At 49.9% G+C, this 20,400-nt stretch overlaps 6 protein-coding genes across 6 annotated transcripts; 2 read left to right on the forward strand and 4 right to left on the reverse strand.

The window, feature by feature from the left end:
• Positions 1 to 121: 121 nt before the first annotated feature.
• LCP9604111_8234 (putative hexokinase Kxk) lies at positions 122 to 1,819 on the reverse strand (the record flags this gene model as incomplete). Its single annotated transcript, XM_039076355.1, has 5 exons — positions 122 to 997; positions 1,064 to 1,471; positions 1,523 to 1,548; positions 1,605 to 1,727; positions 1,780 to 1,819. The coding sequence occupies 5 exons, from the start codon at positions 1,817 to 1,819 to the stop codon at positions 122 to 124; spliced, it is 1,473 nt and encodes a 490-aa protein (XP_038925813.1).
• A 477-nt stretch (positions 1,820 to 2,296) lies between these two features.
• On the reverse strand, positions 2,297 to 3,443 carry LCP9604111_8235 (SIR2 family NAD-dependent protein deacylase; the record flags this gene model as incomplete). The annotated part of the gene is made up of 2 exons (XM_039076356.1): positions 2,297 to 3,268; positions 3,321 to 3,443. The coding sequence occupies 2 exons, from the start codon at positions 3,441 to 3,443 to the stop codon at positions 2,297 to 2,299; spliced, it is 1,095 nt and encodes a 364-aa protein (XP_038925814.1).
• Positions 3,444 to 3,877: 434 nt separating this feature from the next.
• LCP9604111_8236 (Golgi transport complex subunit COG4) lies at positions 3,878 to 6,358 on the forward strand (the record flags this gene model as incomplete). The annotated part of the gene is made up of 2 exons (XM_039076357.1): positions 3,878 to 5,098; positions 5,147 to 6,358. 2 exons carry the CDS (start codon positions 3,878 to 3,880, stop codon positions 6,356 to 6,358), a joined length of 2,433 nt encoding a protein of 810 aa, XP_038925815.1.
• An 805-nt stretch (positions 6,359 to 7,163) lies between these two features.
• LCP9604111_8237 (ammonium transporter) lies at positions 7,164 to 8,993 on the reverse strand (the record flags this gene model as incomplete). The annotated part of the gene is made up of 3 exons (XM_039076358.1): positions 7,164 to 8,429; positions 8,493 to 8,824; positions 8,882 to 8,993. The coding sequence occupies 3 exons, from the start codon at positions 8,991 to 8,993 to the stop codon at positions 7,164 to 7,166; spliced, it is 1,710 nt and encodes a 569-aa protein (XP_038925816.1).
• A 7,001-nt stretch (positions 8,994 to 15,994) lies between these two features.
• On the forward strand, positions 15,995 to 16,729 carry LCP9604111_8238 (uncharacterized protein; the record flags this gene model as incomplete). The annotated part of the gene is made up of 1 exon (XM_039076359.1): positions 15,995 to 16,729. One exon carries the CDS (start codon positions 15,995 to 15,997, stop codon positions 16,727 to 16,729), a length of 735 nt encoding a protein of 244 aa, XP_038925817.1.
• A 393-nt stretch (positions 16,730 to 17,122) lies between these two features.
• pmr1 (Ca(2+)/Mn(2+)-transporting P-type ATPase PMR1) lies at positions 17,123 to 20,380 on the reverse strand (the record flags this gene model as incomplete). Its single annotated transcript, XM_039076360.1, has 3 exons — positions 17,123 to 17,697; positions 17,753 to 20,249; positions 20,351 to 20,380. 3 exons carry the CDS (start codon positions 20,378 to 20,380, stop codon positions 17,123 to 17,125), a joined length of 3,102 nt encoding a protein of 1,033 aa, XP_038925818.1.
• Positions 20,381 to 20,400: the final 20 nt, after the last annotated feature.

Below are 20,400 nucleotides of genomic sequence, written 5' to 3' on the forward strand. Positions count from 1 at the left end.
AAAACCCCCGAACTAAATGGCACAAACCAACTCCAAGAAGATATCCAAAATCGGTACGTAGGGTTTGTTTTGTCATGGGTTAAATGATAGTCATAGTCACCATCATTACAAGACCACCCACTCAAAGCAGGGTCTTCATGTCATCCATGTTGCGGACACCAACGAGGTTGCCAGCCTTGATACGCTTGAGTGTCAGAGCGGCAATCAGGGCAGCGCCAACACCGGAGCCATCCTCGGCAGCCATGATGACGACCTTGTCCTTCTCGTTGGGGGCCCAGTCGAGGATCTCACGCAGGGCCTGGGCACCGCGCGCCTGGAAGTGGGGGTACTTGGTGAAGACGGAGCCGTCAGCACCGACGTGGCAGGAGTCGATCTTCTTCTTAGTGCAAATGGCGGCGACTCCGCAGGCGGAAAGACGAGCAGCACGGGTACCGATCAGCTCGGCGAGACGGCGAATTAGCTCCAACTCCGGCTCGGTAGGGCGGATGTTCAGCTTGAGTTCGAACAGATCCAAGGTCTCCGTCAGGTTCTCGTAGGGATCCTCTTCGATGTGGGCGAGGAAGGAGGCATCGAGCAGGTAGGGCTTGCGTAGCTTGGAGACGTCCTGACCGTTGAAAATCAGACCGGGGTGATTGTCAACCAGGTCAATTAGGACGAGACGGAAGATCTCGCCGAGGTACAGACCTGCGGTCATCTTCTCGAAGGCTTGCTGGCCGGGGCGGGGAGAATCGCGATCGATGATGTCATCATATTTAGTGAGGGGGAGGACCACGTGCTCATTGTCGAAGGCTCCGTATTCGCAGTTGATGGCCACGGGCATGTCGGCGGGTAGGTTCAAGTAGGCGAGCTTGGGAATAGACCCTGCGTTCTCCATGTATGCGGCGTTCACGCCGGTACCGAAGATGCAGCCAATCCTCATGGCGGAGTCGGTGTAGGAGGAAGCAATGAGGGTACCGGTGGTATCGTTAATCAGTGCTGCAACTTTGATGGGAAGACCCTGTAGCCTTGTGAGTCTTTGAACCTGCGTGGGGAGGGGGAGGGTATCGTCATCTCATGAACATACCCGCTTCTTCAAGATCTCCTCCAGAGGGGGAACAACATCATGACCCTCGACACCGTCGATATCGAAGCCCTTGGTCCAGCGCTGCAGAACACCGTGATCGATGTACTCCTGAGTCGCGGGGTAGGAGAAAGTGAAACCGAGGGGCAGCTTGGCGAGGTTTCCTTCCTCGTGGTGGTACTCGATGAACTGCTGCAAGCAGTCGGCGATGTACTCCCACAATTCATCGGCGGTTCCAGTGCGCAGCTCCTCGGGCATCTTATATTTGGATTGTGTGATATCGAAAGCGCCCTTCTCCTCGGTCAAGGTAATTTCGCAAACACGTAGGTTGGTGCCGCCCATATCGAGGGCCAGGTAGGTTCCTCGCTCGTTGCCATCGGGGAAGTCCAAGACCCAGGTGACATTCATGGGCTATTCGCTAGGGTCAGTCTAAATTGGGATCGGGAATGATGTCGTTCTCACAATGTTGCCGCCCTCGACGGTCAAGCCTAATTTTTTTCCTGTTAGCGACTGCGCAGAATCAGGGAGCGGATCATGGGCTCACCTTTCTCGAGCTCTTTGGCGAAGTGTGCCACGACCTCCTTCAACTTCGCGCGATCCACAGTGAAAGCCTTCTCGAGGTCCTGAATGGTGCCCAGCAAGTTCTGGGGCAGCTCGTGCATGGACCCTGTACCACATGGTTAGTTTAAAATAGGCAGGGGTAGCTCTTCAAGCCTCACCCTTGCGGGACGGCGGGTGCTTTGGGCCAAGTCCAACCATGATGAATATGAATATGAATTTATGGAGGAAGAGAAATGAAAGAAAGAAAAAAGTTGGGGAGGGGGAAGAATGACGATATGGAAAAATAACGTGGGGCAACTGTAGATGTCTTGTTTTGGACTGTCGGAGAGAAACGAGAAAATCAATTGGGGGAAGTTAGGGCAAAGGGGGGAATTGCTTTTATAGCAGATCTATCTTAGGCTATAGTTAAAATAGGTTAATCTGATATAAAGAGATTATTAGAACATTCCAGGTTATTTGACCGAAATCAAGTCTCGACCGCAAACGTATGATGATATTATCATCTCTTGGCGTTGGCTATCCACGTTGACTTGCTATACTCCATGTTATGTACGACATAACTACCCCGTATGTCCTACATAACTACGGAGTACGTACTGCACTAGATCTACCCCATAATACTCAAATGATAATCTCCTATTTCTGCCTATCAAAGACATTTCATGAATCATAATCTCAATGTGACAGCTTACGCGCCAAATGCGGGAAAACATGGTCCAGACCTCCAGACTGGCGGTGTGCCTTGTCCTTGTCGTGTGACTCCAGCTTCTCGCGTACTCTATTCTGATACGCATCTGTCAACCCCAGAGTTCGATCAACCTCCTCCGTGAGTCGGTCCACCTCCTCCTGCAGCCGCTCGTCTCGGGTCTGCAGCGGAGCATTCTCCTCCGCCCTCTTCTGCGGATCTGGGTTGGTTTCCTCCCACAGCGCCTCCAATTCCTCTGCCCATCCCAGAGCCTTTGCAAACTTGCGCACTCCGGCATCACAGTCCCCAATCACCAACACATCGTCACTCCGCGAGCCAAGGCCACCGACACGCTCCATGTTGATGAGCACGCGAGGCACGCCTGGACTAACCATCGAAGGCAGACTGGCAAATGGCTGGACAGACAGACTGGTTCCCATGACAATGCAGAGATCGGCCTCTTCTGGCAGAGAACGGCTTTCAAAGAATTCCGAAGGCAGAGATTCGCCGAAGAACACAATGTCCGGCTTGACCAGACCGTTGCATTTGTGGCAGTGGGGTACATTGCTCTTGGCCACCATCTGGTGCATCTCCTCGTCTGGGAACGTCTCCTTGCATTCAATGCAGCGCTGTGATGCAAAACTGCCATGGGCCTCGATAATCTTGTCGCCTGGCACGCCCGCCTCGCGCTCGAGGCAGTCAATGTTTTGAGTAAAATGTTTCAGGAGCATCCCCTTTTCGTAAAGTAGTTTGATGAATGAGTGCACGACAGTCGGGCGATAGCGTCCCGGGTACAGCTCGTGTGCCAACGCATAGAAAGGCTTGGGGTTACGCCGGAAGAAACCAATATCAAAGACTGCCTCGGGCTCTGGTAGATCTAGACTTGCCAGATTGGCGTAGATTCCCGTGTCAGGTGAGCGAAAGTCTGGGATGCCTGCTGAAGTGCTGATACCCGCTCCCACCTGCATGCTTGTTAGCTCTCATGCAGTATTCTATGGGGTTCACGCTGCATACCATCACCACAACTTTCTTTACATTGTGCTGTTTAACATATTTGGCGACCGCCTCGATATTCCGCCCCTCAAGCACCAAGGGGCGTGCAAACTCATCCACCTGGGTTGACGATTCGTTGCCCATGGTGCGCCGATTCCGACGTCTAGGTTTGGGACGTCCGATGATGGCGGTTGAAGACTTGACAGACGTAAGTCAAGCCAAGAGACTTGTCAATAAGAAGAAGATCAACAGAGAAGGTACACAGAAAAAAAGGAAAGGAAACTGGAAAAGAGCAACTGATATAATCGCGAGCGTGGGGCGGAAATGACGTCGCGTTGAATCACAACCACATTAAGACGCCGCAGATGAAACGGCGACTGAAGTACAAAGAAAGAGGGGTTCAGGCAAGTATGGAAGTTCTATTTGGTTTAACAATCTGGAGTCATAAATCCCCGCCGGTCTTGACGTAGCACAGTAACATGAATCATGAGGCTGTAAAACCCGCCCTCACCGCCCGCAACCCCCTACAACTGGCGTGGCATCAACAAACCAACTTGCGACGACCAATGGCGCCCAGAATGGCTGCAACTGCCAATGGGCATAATTCCATGCCCAAAAGCCCTCCAAATACCAATGCCTCACCAAAAGAGACATCTCCTCTCGCACAGCCCGACATCTTCAACGCCAGCTCCGTCGCCGAGATCAAAGCCACGTTGTCCCACCTGCATACCCAAGAAGCGTCTGTAACTGCCCGCCTGGATGCCCTAGTAACATCCCAGAAAGACCTCTCCCGTGAGCTGGGCCGGCTGGATCTGATGCGCGTCAACATCGGCACCCACGCCAGCACAACCCGCTCCATCAGCCATGGGATGCTCTTCGAAGCCGCCGGCACCGCCGACCGGATCTCTAGCGCGGTCCGCCGACTGGATCTCGAGCAGGCTCGGGTGAAAGCTACCTTGGAAGTTGTCGAGCAGGTGGCCGAGCTCAAGGCGTGTACGCTAGGCGTGGCGGGCTCGATGGGTGCGCCCCAGGACTGGGAGAAAGCCGCCAGCTACCTACACCGCGCAGCTCAGATCCCGGCGACGGTTGTCAACGGCGCGTTTGCTGCGGAAATGGTCCCTACGGCTGAGGTGCCGGACCCTCCAAGTGTGACGCTGGATAATGCGGCGGAGTCGCTGTGCGGGTTGTTCCTGCGCGAGTTTGAGAAGGCGGTTAAGGAGAATGATGGAGCCAAGATTACACGCTTCTTCAAGCTTTTCCCGCTTATTGGCCGCTCTGAGGTTGGACTTGATGTTTATGGTCGTTATGTGTGCCAGGGTGTCGCGGCCAAGGCTCGGGCGAACCTCAATGGGGCTACCGGGAATGCTCAAAATAAGGACGGGTTCTTCTATGCAAATGCGCTTACCAAACTGTTTGAACATATTGCGCAGATTATTGATGGCCACGGCGGGCTCGTGGAGCACCACTATGGCCCCCGTAAGATGGGACGCGTCATTGAACGGCTACAGGTCGAGGCTGATGTACAGGGTGGTATCATTCTTGATACATGGAGCGATGAGCGCCATGTGGATCGAAAATTGATGGATATCAAATCCTATGCTTTCACTTTCTTAGTGCAGAGCTTCCTGTCCGCGCAGCGAACAGGCCCGCCTCGCCCACAATCCCCTGCCATGGGGGCGAGCACTGCCACCGACGAGGAGGGTGTGGATATGAAAGAGATTGACGGGGTGTTGAATGAGATGGCTATCATGCTGGGTCGGTGGTCACTGTACTGTCGGTTCCTGGCTGATACATGTAATGTGAGTACATCTCCGCCCCTTCAATATCAGCACTAACAACTTCTTTAGTCTTCGGAGGATGAGCCAGATGACGATAAGCGATTTGAGCTTCCCACCTTCTTGCGAGAGTCACCTCTGGCCCAAAAGATCAATGATCGCCTAGTGGCCCCCTTCAACACAATGACAACCTTCTTCTTCCGCCGCTCCGTGGAAAAGGCCTTCCAGCTAGACGAGTCCCCATCAGGCCTCACGATGAACCCCCAGCGTCCACTGAAAGCGGACCCACCACACATCACCTCGGCCATCGACGACATAATGTACATCGTCAACAAGGTCATCCAGCAGTCGCTCGCCACCTCCCAAGAAGCAGTCGTGACAAACGTAGTCCCGACACTCTCACGCGTCCTAGGGTCCGATTTCATCGGCATGACCCAGCGTAAGATGCGCGACGAGTGCTACCCACGCATCCCAGTCCATGGCGGTCCACCCTCCGAACAAACCATCATCTCCTTCCTAGTGCAAATGAACAATCTCGACCTGGGAGTAGACTACATCCGCCGAATCGTGCAAAACAACACAGGCTCCAAGCCGACCGACACCGACACCACCACACAAGCAACCCCGCACCTCCTCTCAATCTTCCCCAGCCCAAGCACCGCTCAAAAAGTCCTCCAAACCCTCCAAACCCTCTCCACAACCTTCGAAAGCAAAGTAACAGACCTCCTAACCGACGGAATTCAAGTAATCTTCAACAACGCGATCAAACCGCGCCTACGCCCAATCCTCGCAGACTCCTTCCGCGACATCGAATACACACCAAACCCAAACCTGGAACCCGACAATCCAAACTCCCCCTTCGACAAAGAACTCGTCAAGCCTCGCTTCACCGCCGCCTGGAACGACCTCCTCACGCCGTTCGCGCGCATTCTCACGCCCTCCGCCTTCGACCGCGTCCTGGGCGTGACGCTCGCGTACCTGGCCCGGCTCCTGGAGAAGAGGCTCTGGTCGTACGGATCGCGGATTAACGCGCTCGGCGCGGCGCGTCTCGAGAGGGATGTTGCGGGGCTTGTGGGCGCCGCGGTTGAGGTTGGGTATGTGGCTGGTGCGCCGGGGAGGTATCGGTATCGCGAGTGCTTTGCGCGCTGTGTGCAGATGACGCTTGTTATGGGCATGGATGAGGATGAGTGGGATGAGGTGAGGAGGGGTGGGGTTGCGGCGGAGGTTGTTGAGAAGCTTGGGAGGGAGGATTTGATTAGGGTTAGGGGGATGGTTAGGAGGTAGGGAGAGGAAGGTCTTTAATTGTTTATAAGAGGTTTTGTATAATTGCATTTTTTGCGTTGGTTCATTTTGAATTCTTTATTTTTTGTGTTAGTTATGTCGGGTTCTAGTTAGACAGTTGCATTTAGACTAGTAACAGGCAAGGTAGTAATATTTACAAGCTACCATCTATCTACAATTATACAAACGTCGTGAATAAAAGTCTTAGATAATAAAAATGTAAATCGGGCTATCTCGCTCTATTCCAGGGGCAAGACCAGAAAACATGGACAGAAAGCAAGGTATTATTTCCCTTGTCATTCAACGAAGCAGTTTGTATACCGTACAGAACCCAGTTTAATATCCCCCATTGCCATAAAAAAAAAAGCTTAGAACAATGGAGCGCCAGGCCAAATTAGACCATAATTCAAGTTGCTTTTCCCAGGAAGGTTGTATTTGGATTGAAAAGGTGGTGAGGTATGTGATTTGGTAGCGGGAGAGGGTTGAGGGTTGAGGTGGAGATGGGAAGAACGGAGGGTGAGAAATGTCGGATGGTATGTGGAGTCGGTGGAAATTCGCGGGATTGAGAGAATCGAGGGTAGGTTTGAGATGGTATAAAAAGCCCCAGGCTTTTTGGTTGCAAGAAAAGAAGCACGCTCAAGGGATATCGAGATAAAGAAGCGAAAATGCGAAGAAAATCAAAGCTTTCTAAACGAAAAATGGCGTATGCGAAATGCATGTCATGCAAAAGAGATTGAGAGAAGAGACGATGAATGAGTTGGGCAAAGCGAAGGGGGAGAAAGGAGAATGAAGTGAAATGTAAGACTGATTAGTTCTCCGTCTTCTCTTGCACCGGCTTTAGCACAACAGGTTCACCCTGAGCATCGGAATGATTCTGATTCTGATTCTGCTCGGCGGCCTGGCGAGGAGCAGGCGCGATCTTGATTTCGTGCATGCCGACGTCGCCTTCGCTGCCGCCGCGGCTGCTCTGCCCGTTAGGCGAGTGGCCCTCGAGCATCACCTCGCGCGGCGAGCTACCGAGCATCATCTCGCTGTGTTCGCCGATGCCGTAGCGCTGCGCGGCGGGGACCTCGTGGCCGTCGGCGAGCTGGTCGTGGTTCTGTGGGGTCCAGGCGAGGTAGTCACGGCGGACCTCGACGTAGTCGTAGGCGAACTCGCCCAGCTGGTCGTCGTCCATGCCGAGTAGCTCGGCTTCCTCGGAGGCGCGCAGGTTCAGGCCCGGGATGGCGTTGATGGCGTAGGCGATGATCGTGGACATGACGAAGGAGTACGAGGCGGTCGCGACGATGTAGGCGATCTGGATGTACAGCTGCTTGTAGTTGTGGATGACCCAGCCGCCGACGCCGGTGCCGGTGCTGACACCGTCCAGACCGGCGATGGCGTCGTCACCGAACAAGGCGTTGAAGATCAGGCCGACGATTCCTGCGATGCCGTGCTCGGCCAACACATCCATAGAGTCGTCGATTCGGATCCAGTACTTGATCTTGGTGGAGTAATTGCACACGATGCCGGTGACAATGCCGAGGATGACGCTAGCCCAGGGCGAGATGAATCCGGAGGCGGGTGTCGCAGCTACGAGTCCCGAGATGGTACCGGAGCACCAGCCGACCATTGACCACTTGCGAGCCAGACGCCAATCGAGCAGGACCCAGGTGATGGCACCGAAGGCGGCAGTCAGGTTAGTGTTCCAGGAGGCCATGGTAGCGCGCATGTTAGCTCCAAAGGCAGATCCACCGTTGAACCCGAGCCAACCGAACCAGAGGAAGACTGTGCCGAGGAGGATGAGGGAGACGTTGTGTGGGCGGAAGTTGAGCATCATGCGTTCCTGTCGGCGACCGAGGACCATCGAGTAGGCCAGAGCTGTGAAACCGGAACCGATTTCGACGGGACCACCACCGGCGTAATCCATCACGCCGTACTTGTAGGCCCAGCCGTTGACGTTCCAGACCCAGCAGGCTAGCGGACAGTAAACGATAGTCGCCCAGATGAAGACGAAGACCATGGCGGGCAGAAGGCGACCGCGTTCAGCGACCGCTCCCATGACGATAGCTGCAGTGACACCGCAGAATTGCATCTAGTAGATATCAGCATCGGCTGGAAACAAAAACCAGATTCATGGTTCTATGTTCGATCTTACCTGATAAAACGCATAGAGTAAGTTTGGAACCAGTGGAGAACCAGGACTAGGATCAGCCAAGGTCTTCATTAAACCGAAGTTTCGCAGGTTGCCGATATAACCGTTGGTCGCCGTCGGGGAGAAAGCAAGCGAATAACCCCAGAAATACCATTGGAAGGTCACGATCGAGAACGAAGCCATACAAGCCCAGATCATACTCAGGGCAGACTTTCGGCGAGCCAATCCCGAGTATAAAAAGCCGAGACCGGGGATCATGACCATGACCATGGCCGAGGCCACGAGGATGTAGGCCTGGTCGCCGGCCTGGAACCATTTGTTGACATTTTCGGTGCCTAGTTGGGACCCATGTTAAAACCATCACACCGTTTGGAGACAAGAAAGACGCATACGGGAATCGCCGCCCAAGTCTGTGTTGGTCGAGAGGTCGTAATTGGAGGGGGCGCCTATCCAGTTGTAGGAGGCATAGTCCGGGGCGTACGGGGCTTTCCCGTTGAACGCCATTGTAGCAGAAGCTCGAAGCTTTGGATGTGGATGGGGTAGGTGTAGGAGAGAGGGTGAAAGTAGGAAGTGAAGGCGAAAGGAAGAAAAAGACGGATGTTCCAGAAGTTAAAAAGAGAAGAATTTCGCCACGGATATAAAAATAAGGAAACCCGAACTCGTCGAACCAAAAATCCCAAAATCCCAAGATAAGTCAGATCGACACGAGTGGGTCCCCGTCGAATAACGGCAATTGGCAATTCAATTCGATTCCACGCGATAAAAGTGAATAGAGAACAAAGCTAAAATAGAATCATGAAACACTTCAATTATTGCCGTGGGAAGGCGCGGTAAAGAGGAGAAAATCGGACGAGAGCTGGGCAAAATATGGTTCGCAGTGGTGTGGTCAGAGATTGTGACAATAGCAATGGGATAATCGATAGATACTGTCGTGTTTCAACGTTTCAATGTTCCGTCAGGGTCTGGTATACATAACAAAGCTCAGTTCATTTGATTTCTGTATACAATAATTAACACATAGTATAACGACACAATATAACCAGTAGAACACCTAGGAACCTCGTCATCCCCGGCGTGGACAGCCGCATCGTGTGGCAAGGGAGTATGGATCGTGCCTTGCCAATAGTTCGAGCTTTGGCCCGTGAGGGATATACCTTGGACAATACATTATGATCCAATGGGACCATGCAGTAGTTCGACTCCGGGGAATAGTTCCTAAAGTTTCGGGGAACTAGATTCCATGCGGACGACTCTTTATATATCTTTTTCAGACTCAGAACCTCTAAATCAGATAGCCAACTAGATACAAGTAAACTGCCAGATAGCTTATCATCTCCTGCAGGTACCCTTGCGCGTACTCAACACCGTTGCACTTCGGCTTCTGGAGACCTTCGGCGAAGAAACAGGCGCTTATCTTGGATTTCTCTGTTCTCGGGATATCAGAACCCCCAAATGCCCCCAAATGCCTATCGCCCACCGGCAATTGGATAGGTGAAGATCGATTCCCGGCCCGCTGATTGGCTACAGATAAAGTCCAACTCGCCACTGGCGCTAAGTGGGGCTCCGCCGTAAGCTAAGCCTTTCCCTTTGCGGGTTAGCGTATCGAAATGGGAACGAGCCAACGATTGGCGACAGATAAGGTCCCGTTTACGCTTTCCGTGTTTCCCCGATGCCTCCGGGGATCTTCCTGACTTGACTGTCGCCGTGTTCCGGCTTACTACCGATGCCGGAGTATTGGCCCTATCTACGGTACCTACAGTTTACTACGAATAGGGGAATATATCTGAGCAGATATTCAATAGGGGATCGAGGTCATATTTACGTGTTGATCTTAATCTTCAAATGTAAATTGTACCTGAACAATTACAAGGTTACACTGTTCCTTATCTTTTTTTTTTCTGCACTGTCAGATCCACTCCCGCGGGACTGGGTCTTCATTCAGCCTCCTATCGGGGTTTCCTATCTGGGCCGAGAACAATTCTACTTTTCTATTTTCTATTTTCAAATTGTGCCTGGCACGTGTGACATGGATTGAATCAAGATACAGATCCTATGGAGTAGTTACAAATGGTGTTCAAAATACTAGGTATGTGCATCGGTAAGATTTTAATGCTTCAGACCACTAGCAGTATATTCAATACACCATGGAGTATGGAGTAAGGAGTAGGAACTTGAACTAACTATGTTGTAGGTAAGGTTCGAACTTCGACGAACCCTCAATCATGTGACTAGGTACAGCACTATACGGGGTGCTCCGTACCCCTAACCCTTTAACCAACTTGCTATCTGCTGTCTCTGAATAACGATCTCCTAATACAATCATGTGGCTCTGAAAAAGAAGGCTATCAAGCAATATTTCGAAGACATCATGAAATTACAACGTGAGGTGGAGAAGAGATGCTACTGCAACACGAAGTCAGACCGACATCACCGGACGAGCAGTTAAGCCACGGGGGCAGTTGGCAGTGAGGTGACATTTCGCTACAGCGGGTATCCGGCCTACACTTGGAACCTCAGCCCCTGGAGATTGTCACATAGCCGTCTCACCCGTATACCTAGAAAGGGTATGGGGCGGTAAGACGGCTAGTGCTCGGCGCGATTAATCTCCTCGAAGGAAGCGTGTTTTCATTCTATGACAGGGCAATCAGACACACAGCTTCATCCTATCCGATCATTCAGCCACGGATCCTGGAGCAGATCTTTCGCCGTCTTCCTATCTTCAGGTCTCCACTGAAGCATGTCTCTCATGAACGCCATAATCATCTCCTTATTTCTTCCCTCGAGGAACTGCTCTGATATTTCCAAACTGGTTCCTATTGGGATCTCTATATCTTGCTTCCACTTCCCTGCAACGTCATCTTCGTAAGCCTTTACGAAGTCTCGAGCAAGAAAAGGATGCTTACCATCTTCAGTAAAGAATTCATGACTTCGTTCCCCACGTTGCAGCATATCTAAAGGGGGTGGTCCCAGAACGCCCATAACTTCTGCAAGGTGCGCCCAGGTCGAATACCCTTTGCCATCTGGGTCATTTCCGTAGAAGAGGTGTCTCCCCTCAAATAAATCCCATACCTAGTATTTCCAATTCTGGTTAGCACATGATAGTTAGATATGGCTACTCGCGTCCTTTGGAGCTATTCGCTCCCGCGCTAGCAATCGAGAGACCAATCAGTATCAATCTTATCGAGATTCCAAAGAAAGAGAGCGTTCTGACGGTTCTAGACGCCGTGCGGTTATCGAGCTGGGAAGAAGAAAATAAATAAATAATGTATGGAGGAGAGTTGTTTACTGCGTGGCCTATGGTACCCCTCTCCCCCTATACTCTAATTACTATGTGGCCTCGGAAATTGGAATCAGTCACTTCACTCCGCAATGACTATCCGGAGGCCTTAGGCCGTCGAGATCACTAGTCTGTTATGCCTAGTCGGTGGCAGGAGGCGATTGCTGGACTTTGATACTGTGTCTTATACTGAATGGTTTTTATTACATTTTGTAACAGTTAAGGAAGCAATGCTAGTAATACATTGTCTTAGGCGCCAATAGGGGGCAGGAAGTAAATGTCACTGGGCTGCAGTGGCGGTTGCCTTTTTAGTGTGGTAGATGACACAAGCAGGTGCTGGTATCTGGAGCTGTGTCAGATGTAGCTTAGTGACACCCTAAGCATGACATAGTGTAATCACCCGAGCTTCTGTCACCCCGGGTCTATCCCGGCTGTCAAACTACATGTATACCACTTGATATTCTGGCGGAACATCATTCTACTGATCTCAATAGTCACACTCTCCATTAGGTCCATGACTACTCCGTATTATTGCACCATTCTACCTATCTGTCCTGCACCAAATGAGTAATTGAGTCCATGCAAATCTTCGCTGTGGACGAGAACCGAAAACCAGTTACTGAGACTAAACTTAATGAAACGTAGATGAGGCGTAGATGAGGCGGCTTTGTTTCATTTGTGAGCATAAAGAAATTCATTGTATAAAATCTAGAATTAATGAACTTGCTCTACCTCAAAGCTATTGCCATGCACATAACTTCACCCAATATAGTTTAGTATTTAAGTGCACTCGAGACATATCCACATATTTATCTCATCACGAAGAAATTTGATTACAACTCACCAAGGTCGCAAAATCAAAGTCCCAGATATATCGCATTCAGTCAGAAAATGTCTCCCCCTAAGACTATCTTCCTCAATAATAGCTTTCCTATATTCAAAGGCCATGGCTCAGTTCAACCTGGCTTCACAAATATGACATTGATATGGCCAAGCACTGCGACACTAACGCATCGGGGGCAGTTGAGCCTGGACAGGGGCTGGAATATTCACCAAGTACACCATTGCAATTTCACATCGGCATAGGAGGTTGCAGTCATAGGTGTTTTGCTTGACTTTGGTCATAGATCATCGATCGAGCTAGTTAGTTAGTTAACTAACGTATTCGGTAAGCGAGCTGCGCGCGCAACCGAGCTGCGCAGCCCAAAACACATAGTAAATGCAAGATATTCCACATTTATATCTTAACAACCATATGTTCATCCTATCTCCCCGTTTGTCGATAGTTATTGATAAGACTTCTTAGTACTATATATCAATTTCAAAGAGAGGTGAATACTATCTTACCATGATTTCAAATATTACCGAAAATTACGTCCCTAAAAGCTAGAAATATATATATCGTAGTTATAAAGCCATTTATTTTCCTAAAGTTCCCTAGATATGCTAGATATCATATATATAGTACTATGCCATGAAGACAAGTCCCTACGAGCCACTGTTGTTGAGATATCAAGTTGTAATATATCGCATTTACTATGTGTTTTGGGCTGCGCAGCTCGCTTACCGAATACGTTAGCATCCATTGGGAAGCGTGTATTATGTAACTATATACATGCATAACATTGGGCTCAATGGCCGATTTAACTCAAGTAATTCCATTTGGGGTATAGAATGAGTGGAACTCAGCTCCATGATGAGAGAGGCATAGTAATTAATTACATTTTCTGCTAAAGACAAAGTGAATTGAAAAATAGAGTCCACACGTCCGGTCAATTCGATACTCTGCTATCACAACTGTAAGAATAATATCAAAGTGGGTCACCTTTCATTCTCGCTTATATTGCACACTCAGGCCAAAATACGATATGGCCGGCTGGCCCAATGGCAAGGCGCTTGACTACGAATCAAGAGATTGCAGGTTCGATCCCTGCGTCGGTCAGTATTTTTGCTCAATACAATATACACCGAAGGATATTTTCTTTTCTCCTTGGGCATACCTTTTTCTTTTACTGCTCATTAAAATCATGTTTTGCGGAGTTGCTCGGAGAGCGGAGAAGAAAAGAGAAGGATTCCTGCTCGTCTAGCTGGATGAGGCCTATCAAATAGGACAAACAAGGCATTCAACAGTATTAAGCCATGATAAGTAATTGGAGAATGATCAAAAAGGTATCTCGGAGATATGCAATTGGGTATCAGCACAACATCTGGAAATGGCATCAAAATTCCGCGAAGAGTCAGTCAAAATACATATTCCGCGTTTCTTTGTACTCCCCTAACTTATGATCTCTGCCCTAGAATTGCAAGTCAGCTATAAAGTTATAATCAAACTAGGAGTGATAAAATTACCAGCCTTTCCATGAAGTGATGCATACATTCGCTTTCATATGCAAAACATCTGGGATGCTTTGAGTCCTCTGGATCATAAATTTCGGAATGTTCGTAGTCGATCCAGAGTACCCGATCAGAATCACCCTGAATCAGCATATTTCGGGGATAGGGATCAAAGTGTAAAATCTTAGCCTTATGAATCTCGGCCAGAAGCTGCTTGAGTTTCTGAGCTCTTTGCTCTATGTAGTTAGAGATATCGATCATATTTAGATTGGGATATATTCGATTAGGACACCATTTGGGCGAGCCTCTGGATCTAGACCCTCCGAAAAGTTTTATTGTAGAAGTTCTTGAGCTGTGGTTGCCAGCTCTTTGCCTCAGGGTCAATATTCTCAACTACCCCATAGAAGTCAGGTACCGATCCTCGTTCACAAAAGCCACCGGCCTTCAATCGACTATATGCGCGGCTCTCATTTGTAAAAAGATCCCTAGTAAGGAACGGTGATTCGCAAGTATCCGGTTTGTAAGGAATGAACTAGTAAACCTATTAGATGTTAAATTTGAAGGCGCGCTATATGACTTCCTCGCTTACTACCTTGAGCACGCAGTCTTTGTCTTGCCAGCGGGCTCGGCATAGAAATGAACGATCCGTCTGTTTCATGATCTCAACGAATTCCACATCGGCGATATCAATCTTGGGTGCATCATAAACCTTACGTGGAGGAATATTCTTCGCTGGGTGACGATAGTGCTCCCAAAATGATGATGGCATCTTGGTTCCAGCGCGATAGGTCTTAAAGATAAGTGGAATAGGGAGGGAGAAAAAGGAAGGGATAGAAGGGCGAAGGCGACATTATATGGCAGAATATGACTATACAAAAGTACATCCCTTCCAAGGCACCTGCATGTGTGTTGATCACAGCGTTTCACGTTGAGTGAGTTGTGATAACAAAGCCAATCATTTACAAGTGTGGCTTGACAAGTCAAAGACAAGTCAAAGAGCTTCTATGTAGGTCACGGCGTTTGGCTTTCGATGTTGTGATTTACAGCCCTAGAGAATACATAGTGGGCTCATGCTCTGTGATGTCTTTGTGATAGTCTTTTTTTAGACGTCTTCTCGCATATTCTTTCACTTTTTTTTCTTTGAAATTCTTTCCCTTCTTGGTGACAGGTGAAAACGACTTACAATTTCGAGCGGATATCACATATTACCACTAGGCCATGACATAGACCAAAGTAATATCTGTTAGACCTAGAGGGGCCTGTGGTCTGATCCCAAAGCTACCGGTGCAAGGATACGCCTTAGCGCTTCGCTTTGAGTGAGCATAGTTAATGATTTTCTTATGATGACCTATTACTACTATTGGTATCTCCTTCCTATTCGAGGTCAGTGATCTTCTTGTGGCTTGTATGCATATGTACCCGGTGACGGCCCCCGCTGCAGGTATACGTTTCAGTCACACTTAGCGCTTTGATTCGAGTGAGCATTGCCAATGATTACCTCTGTCAGTTCCCGCTGTTGGTTGTCATGGCGCTTCGGGGACGTGGGCTTTCGGTTGACCTCGAATAGGAAGGAGATGCTAATAGATTATGCCTTTCATCCTTCCCATCTCAAATATATAAAACACCTATTCACAGGAGTCAGTTCTGAATTATCATCTCCTAACAATCATCATTTCCTGATAACTATCATTTCCCAAGACTTATCATCTCTCAACCTTTTTATTCTGTCCAAGATGGCAAACCAAGTTACTCTACTCGCCTATTTGCTACAAGCACCACCAAGCATTCAAGTTCGCAATGTCGGACAATCGAAGCAAAGCACAACAATGGATCGTATGATCCGAACAAGATCAATGTTGTTGGTGTCTGGACGGAGTTCAACATAGACGACATCATGCATGAATTTGGCCCGCTGCTCAGGGCAATTCGCATTCAGCGTCATACTATTCGGTCCCCGAGTCCACAACGGGAGCTCACGTCTGAAAGTGACCTGCCCCTCGCATTTGGGGAAGACCTTCACGCTCTGATTCGGCGGTCCCTGCGGTGTACCTTTGAACATCTTGATAACCGTGCTGAGCAACGTGCCGAGCCCCAAGTTGATCCCCAGGCTGAGCCTCAGGCTCCAAGCCAACCGGAAGATCTTCTTTTCAATCAAGTTCTCGATCGAGTCCTTGACGTGCTTTCCGATGGCACCAATATCTTGATCGGGGTAGGCCCTGATGCTCTTATGCTGGCGAAATTCATCCCAGATCTTTCGATCTATGAAGCTGGTGAAGCTAGCAATAGAAATGTCCTGAGTCTGAACCGCCTTCCAGGCGACCTGAAGCCCTCATGGAAATGGTCACCCAGCATGATGAATAGTTCTTTTATTGATCCAGAATTCTTCAAACCTCTAGCACAAGTGAACTGGTACATGACGCAGCATGGCACGCAGTTTGGCTTCATTCTTACCGACCAAGAGCTGGTTCCAATTCAGCGAGTCGATGATGATGGGAACTTGAAGCTGGGTGCTCCGATCCCCTGGACCCAGACTGGCACATCCAAAGAGCCGCAGCTCACGGTTGCGCTTGGCTTATGGTATCTGGGAATGCTGACTGCGGATGACACTCTATATCGTGCTCGCCAGTGATATTGAGGCTTCGTTTAGGATTGCAATTCTCTAAGAGGGGGAACTGGGTCTCGTCGGTCGAGAAATGTGGGAATTTTTGAGCAATGTATCTATGAATTTGGAAATTTCAAGTCAACAAGGAATCAAGGGAATGAAATGGTATTCTATTAACATGCGTCTATCGAAATTTGTAGAATTCGGGTTAGTGGGAGATGAGTACAGAGTAGCCATAACGTTGTGCTATACGGAGTATATAGTTATGGGTCCGAAGGCATAACATATATGACGACAGCCGACATTTCTATTATGTATATGGGGGATATCAATCCAAATATGATAAACTACACGTTATGGCATGGACACCTCTAAAATCGTAACAGGAAATCCGAACCGTACACCCGTTGTCTCAGTAGATCAGACATTGACGCTATAACCAGAACCCACCCCACGCCGACGACGGATCGCATGCAGATACTTGCGACCTTCATCCACCCAGAACACCGAACTGGCAATGCAGACCAGCTTGACCAAGGACCCGAAGGCGAGAGCCTCGGTCTGGAAGATGCGCTGCAGGAACGGCAGGTAGATCACGCAGGCCTGGCCGGCCAACGAGCCAAGAACAGCGTAATTGAACATCTTGTTCCCAAACAGCGGCATTTCACCACGTAGGACGGACTTGCCCTCGCTGCGGCATGTCAATGCGTTGAACATGTCGAATAAAACGAAGCAGGTGAATGTCATGGTGGTGTCGTGCGCGGTGACGACGCGGGAGCGCTTTTCGACTGGGTTACCGTCGGTGATATCGCCCATTTCTTGGATGTAGATTGACAACGTGCCAACCATGATGACCATGGCTGAGGTGAGGACGCGCTGGATTAGAGGTTTTGTCAGAACACGGGCCGTCTTGGGTCGTGGCGGGCGATTCATGATGGTAGGGTCGACGGGCTCGACGCCTAGGGACTGGGCGGGTGGGCCATCCATAAGAATATCTGTAATAGTTGTTAGTGAAATACAAGGGATAGAATCGGATGCAGGAATACTCACTGATCCACAATATCTGCATAGCATTCAGCGGATTCTTGAAGCCAAGAGTGGTGCTCAGCAGTACAAGACTGAGTGCAGCCACGCTGGTACTAAGCTGGAACGTAATGAAATTCTGGATGTTATAGAAGATGCCCTTGCCCTGTTCGATTGCCTGCAAGATGGTCGAGAAATCGTCATCTGTCAAAATCATGTCCGCTGCCTCTTTGGCAACGTCGGTGCCTAGCTTGCCCATGGAAATACCTATGTCAGCTTTCTTCAGAGCGGGCGCATCGTTGACACCATCACCGGTCATGGCAACTACATCGCCGCGGGCTTGAAGTGCTGTCACAATCTTCATCTTGTGGTCTGGGCTCGTACGGGCAAAGATCGAGACCGTTGAGATTGCCTGGGCAAGTTCAGCGGCAGTCATACGATCGAGTTCATCGCCTCCGATGACTGAACGGGCATGCGGGGAATCGTTAACTGGCATTCCAAGCTTCTTCGCAATGGCCACAGCTGTTGTCTCAGCGTCGCCAGTAATCATGATGACTCTGACACCACCAGACATCAAGCGTCGGATGGATTTGTGCACATCTTTACGCGGCGGGTCGTTCATGCCCACTAATCCAGCAAAGACTAAGCCGTTGTACCGCTCGTCATCATCACCTTGTACGATTTTCGGGGACGACCGACTGCCAAAGCCTCTGCCACCTCTAGAAGTATCACGAACAACTCCACTGCCAAAGGCAAGAACTCTAAGACCCTCCGATGCCATGTTCTCTGCTGCTTCCCGAATAATCTTGCGACGGGGCTCGTCTAGAATTACTTCCCGACCATCCTTGGTGAGATAGGTATCCGATCGCGCCAAGACCTGTTCGAGAGCACCCTTAATATAGGCAACATGGGGACCTCCATTTGAACCACCAGAATCGCCGATAACAACACCCATCCATTTCCGCTCGGAGCTGAATGGGGTCTCATGGACGCGAGCGCTGATACGATCGCGCACATCATCTTCTCCGAGGATATCCATTAGATCCAAAATTGCCACATCAGTGGGCTGACCCACCCATCGACTCTTGGCAGCAGCCGAATCACTGTTGATGGTCGACGAAAGTACAGTCGCAGAAGATGCGCTGGCCGGCGAGTTTGCGTGCATCCGTGACAAACGAGAGTTGTTTGCAATATTACCAACGCGCAGGATTGTTTGCGCCGCAGGGCCAAAAGAAGTAACTGACGTCATTTCTCTTTGCACGTCGAATGGTTCTGGGCAGTCGAAATGCCACATTTTGGTGACTGTCATATGGTTGAGAGTAAGAGTTCCAGTCTTGTCCGAGCAGACGACATTGACAGAGCCAAGAGTTTCAACGCTGGGCAGTCTTCGCATGATTGCTCCCCTCTTAGCCATGCGCAGGACGCCGAGCGCGAGCGTGACAGTAACAATGATAGGCAAGCCTTCTGGGATCGCTGCGACGGCCAGCGAGACACCTATCGTGAACATTTCGAGAATCTTGCGACCTTGTATAAGACCAATAACCACGATCAATCCAATGACACCGAAAGATATATAACTTAGCTCCTGTCCCAAACGATCCATGGACAGTTGTAATGGTGTTCGAGGGCTCTCGATCTCTTGTAGCGAAGCTGATATACTGCCGAACTCCGTATTTGCGCCGGTTGAGATAACAATTCCCTGACCATAGCCTGAGCGGACTAGGGTACCCATGAACGCAACATTGTGCTGCTCGTTCAACCGAATGTCAGCACCAACAGCACCGCTTGCCGGTGCATCGTAGAAGGGAGATCGAGGGGGTGCTATTCCTTTTGGCGCTGAAGCGGTCCCGCCAGATGTGGTGCGCAAAGCTTCCGTGTACTTCGCTACAGGCTCGTTCTCTCCAGTCAAGTTCGACTCGTCAATGCTCAGATCTGTTGCAGCAGTGATTCGAATATCGGCGGGAATGCGGTCTCCAGTAGTGAAAAGAACCAAATCTCCGGGTACAAGTTCGTTCGCGGGGACTGTTGAAGAAGCCTTGACCGCGGCAGACGCCGAGCCTGGGCTTTTGCTCCGAATTTCATCCATTTCCATGGAGAAACCTGGGGGCGATGAACCACCATTCTCAGTCACCGCGGAGGAACTTGTTGGAATATCACGGATCAAATGCGCATAATGAGGTACAAGTCGGCTCAATGCTTCCAACGACTTCTCCGACCGATACTCTTGAACAAAGCCAACAGTCACAACAATTGTTACTGCGAGAGTAATGCTGATGGCATCGTCGTAGTTGCCCATCACAAAAGAGATTCCAGCAGAGCCGAGGAGGAGGAGAATCAGCGTCTCCTTGAATTGTTTGAGGAACCGCAGCCAGAGGGGTTCCGGCTCATCGTGAGGAAGCTCGTTCGGTCCATCTCTGGCTAAGCGTATCTCTGCCTCGACGGGTGTCAGGCCATGTAAAATAGAGGTTCGTAATCGCTCGGCAGTTTCATGAGGCTCGAGCCATGAATATGTGGAAGTGGATGTCTGGAAGAAAACAAGACCATGTGTTAGAAACTCCATTGTCTGACGGCGTGAAGAAGTGGAGGAAGGGCAGCACACGTGGTACGTGAGTCAAGTATACTTACTGATGATGGAGCATTTGGCCGTCCAGTCATGGCTGTTGTGGAGGAAGGTC

The sequence above is a fragment of the Penicillium roqueforti genome (assembly GCF_015533775.1).
Source record: "Penicillium roqueforti strain LCP96 04111 chromosome Unknown scaffold_30, whole genome shotgun sequence".
In the NCBI taxonomy this organism is placed as follows: Eukaryota; Fungi; Ascomycota; class Eurotiomycetes; order Eurotiales; family Aspergillaceae; genus Penicillium; species Penicillium roqueforti.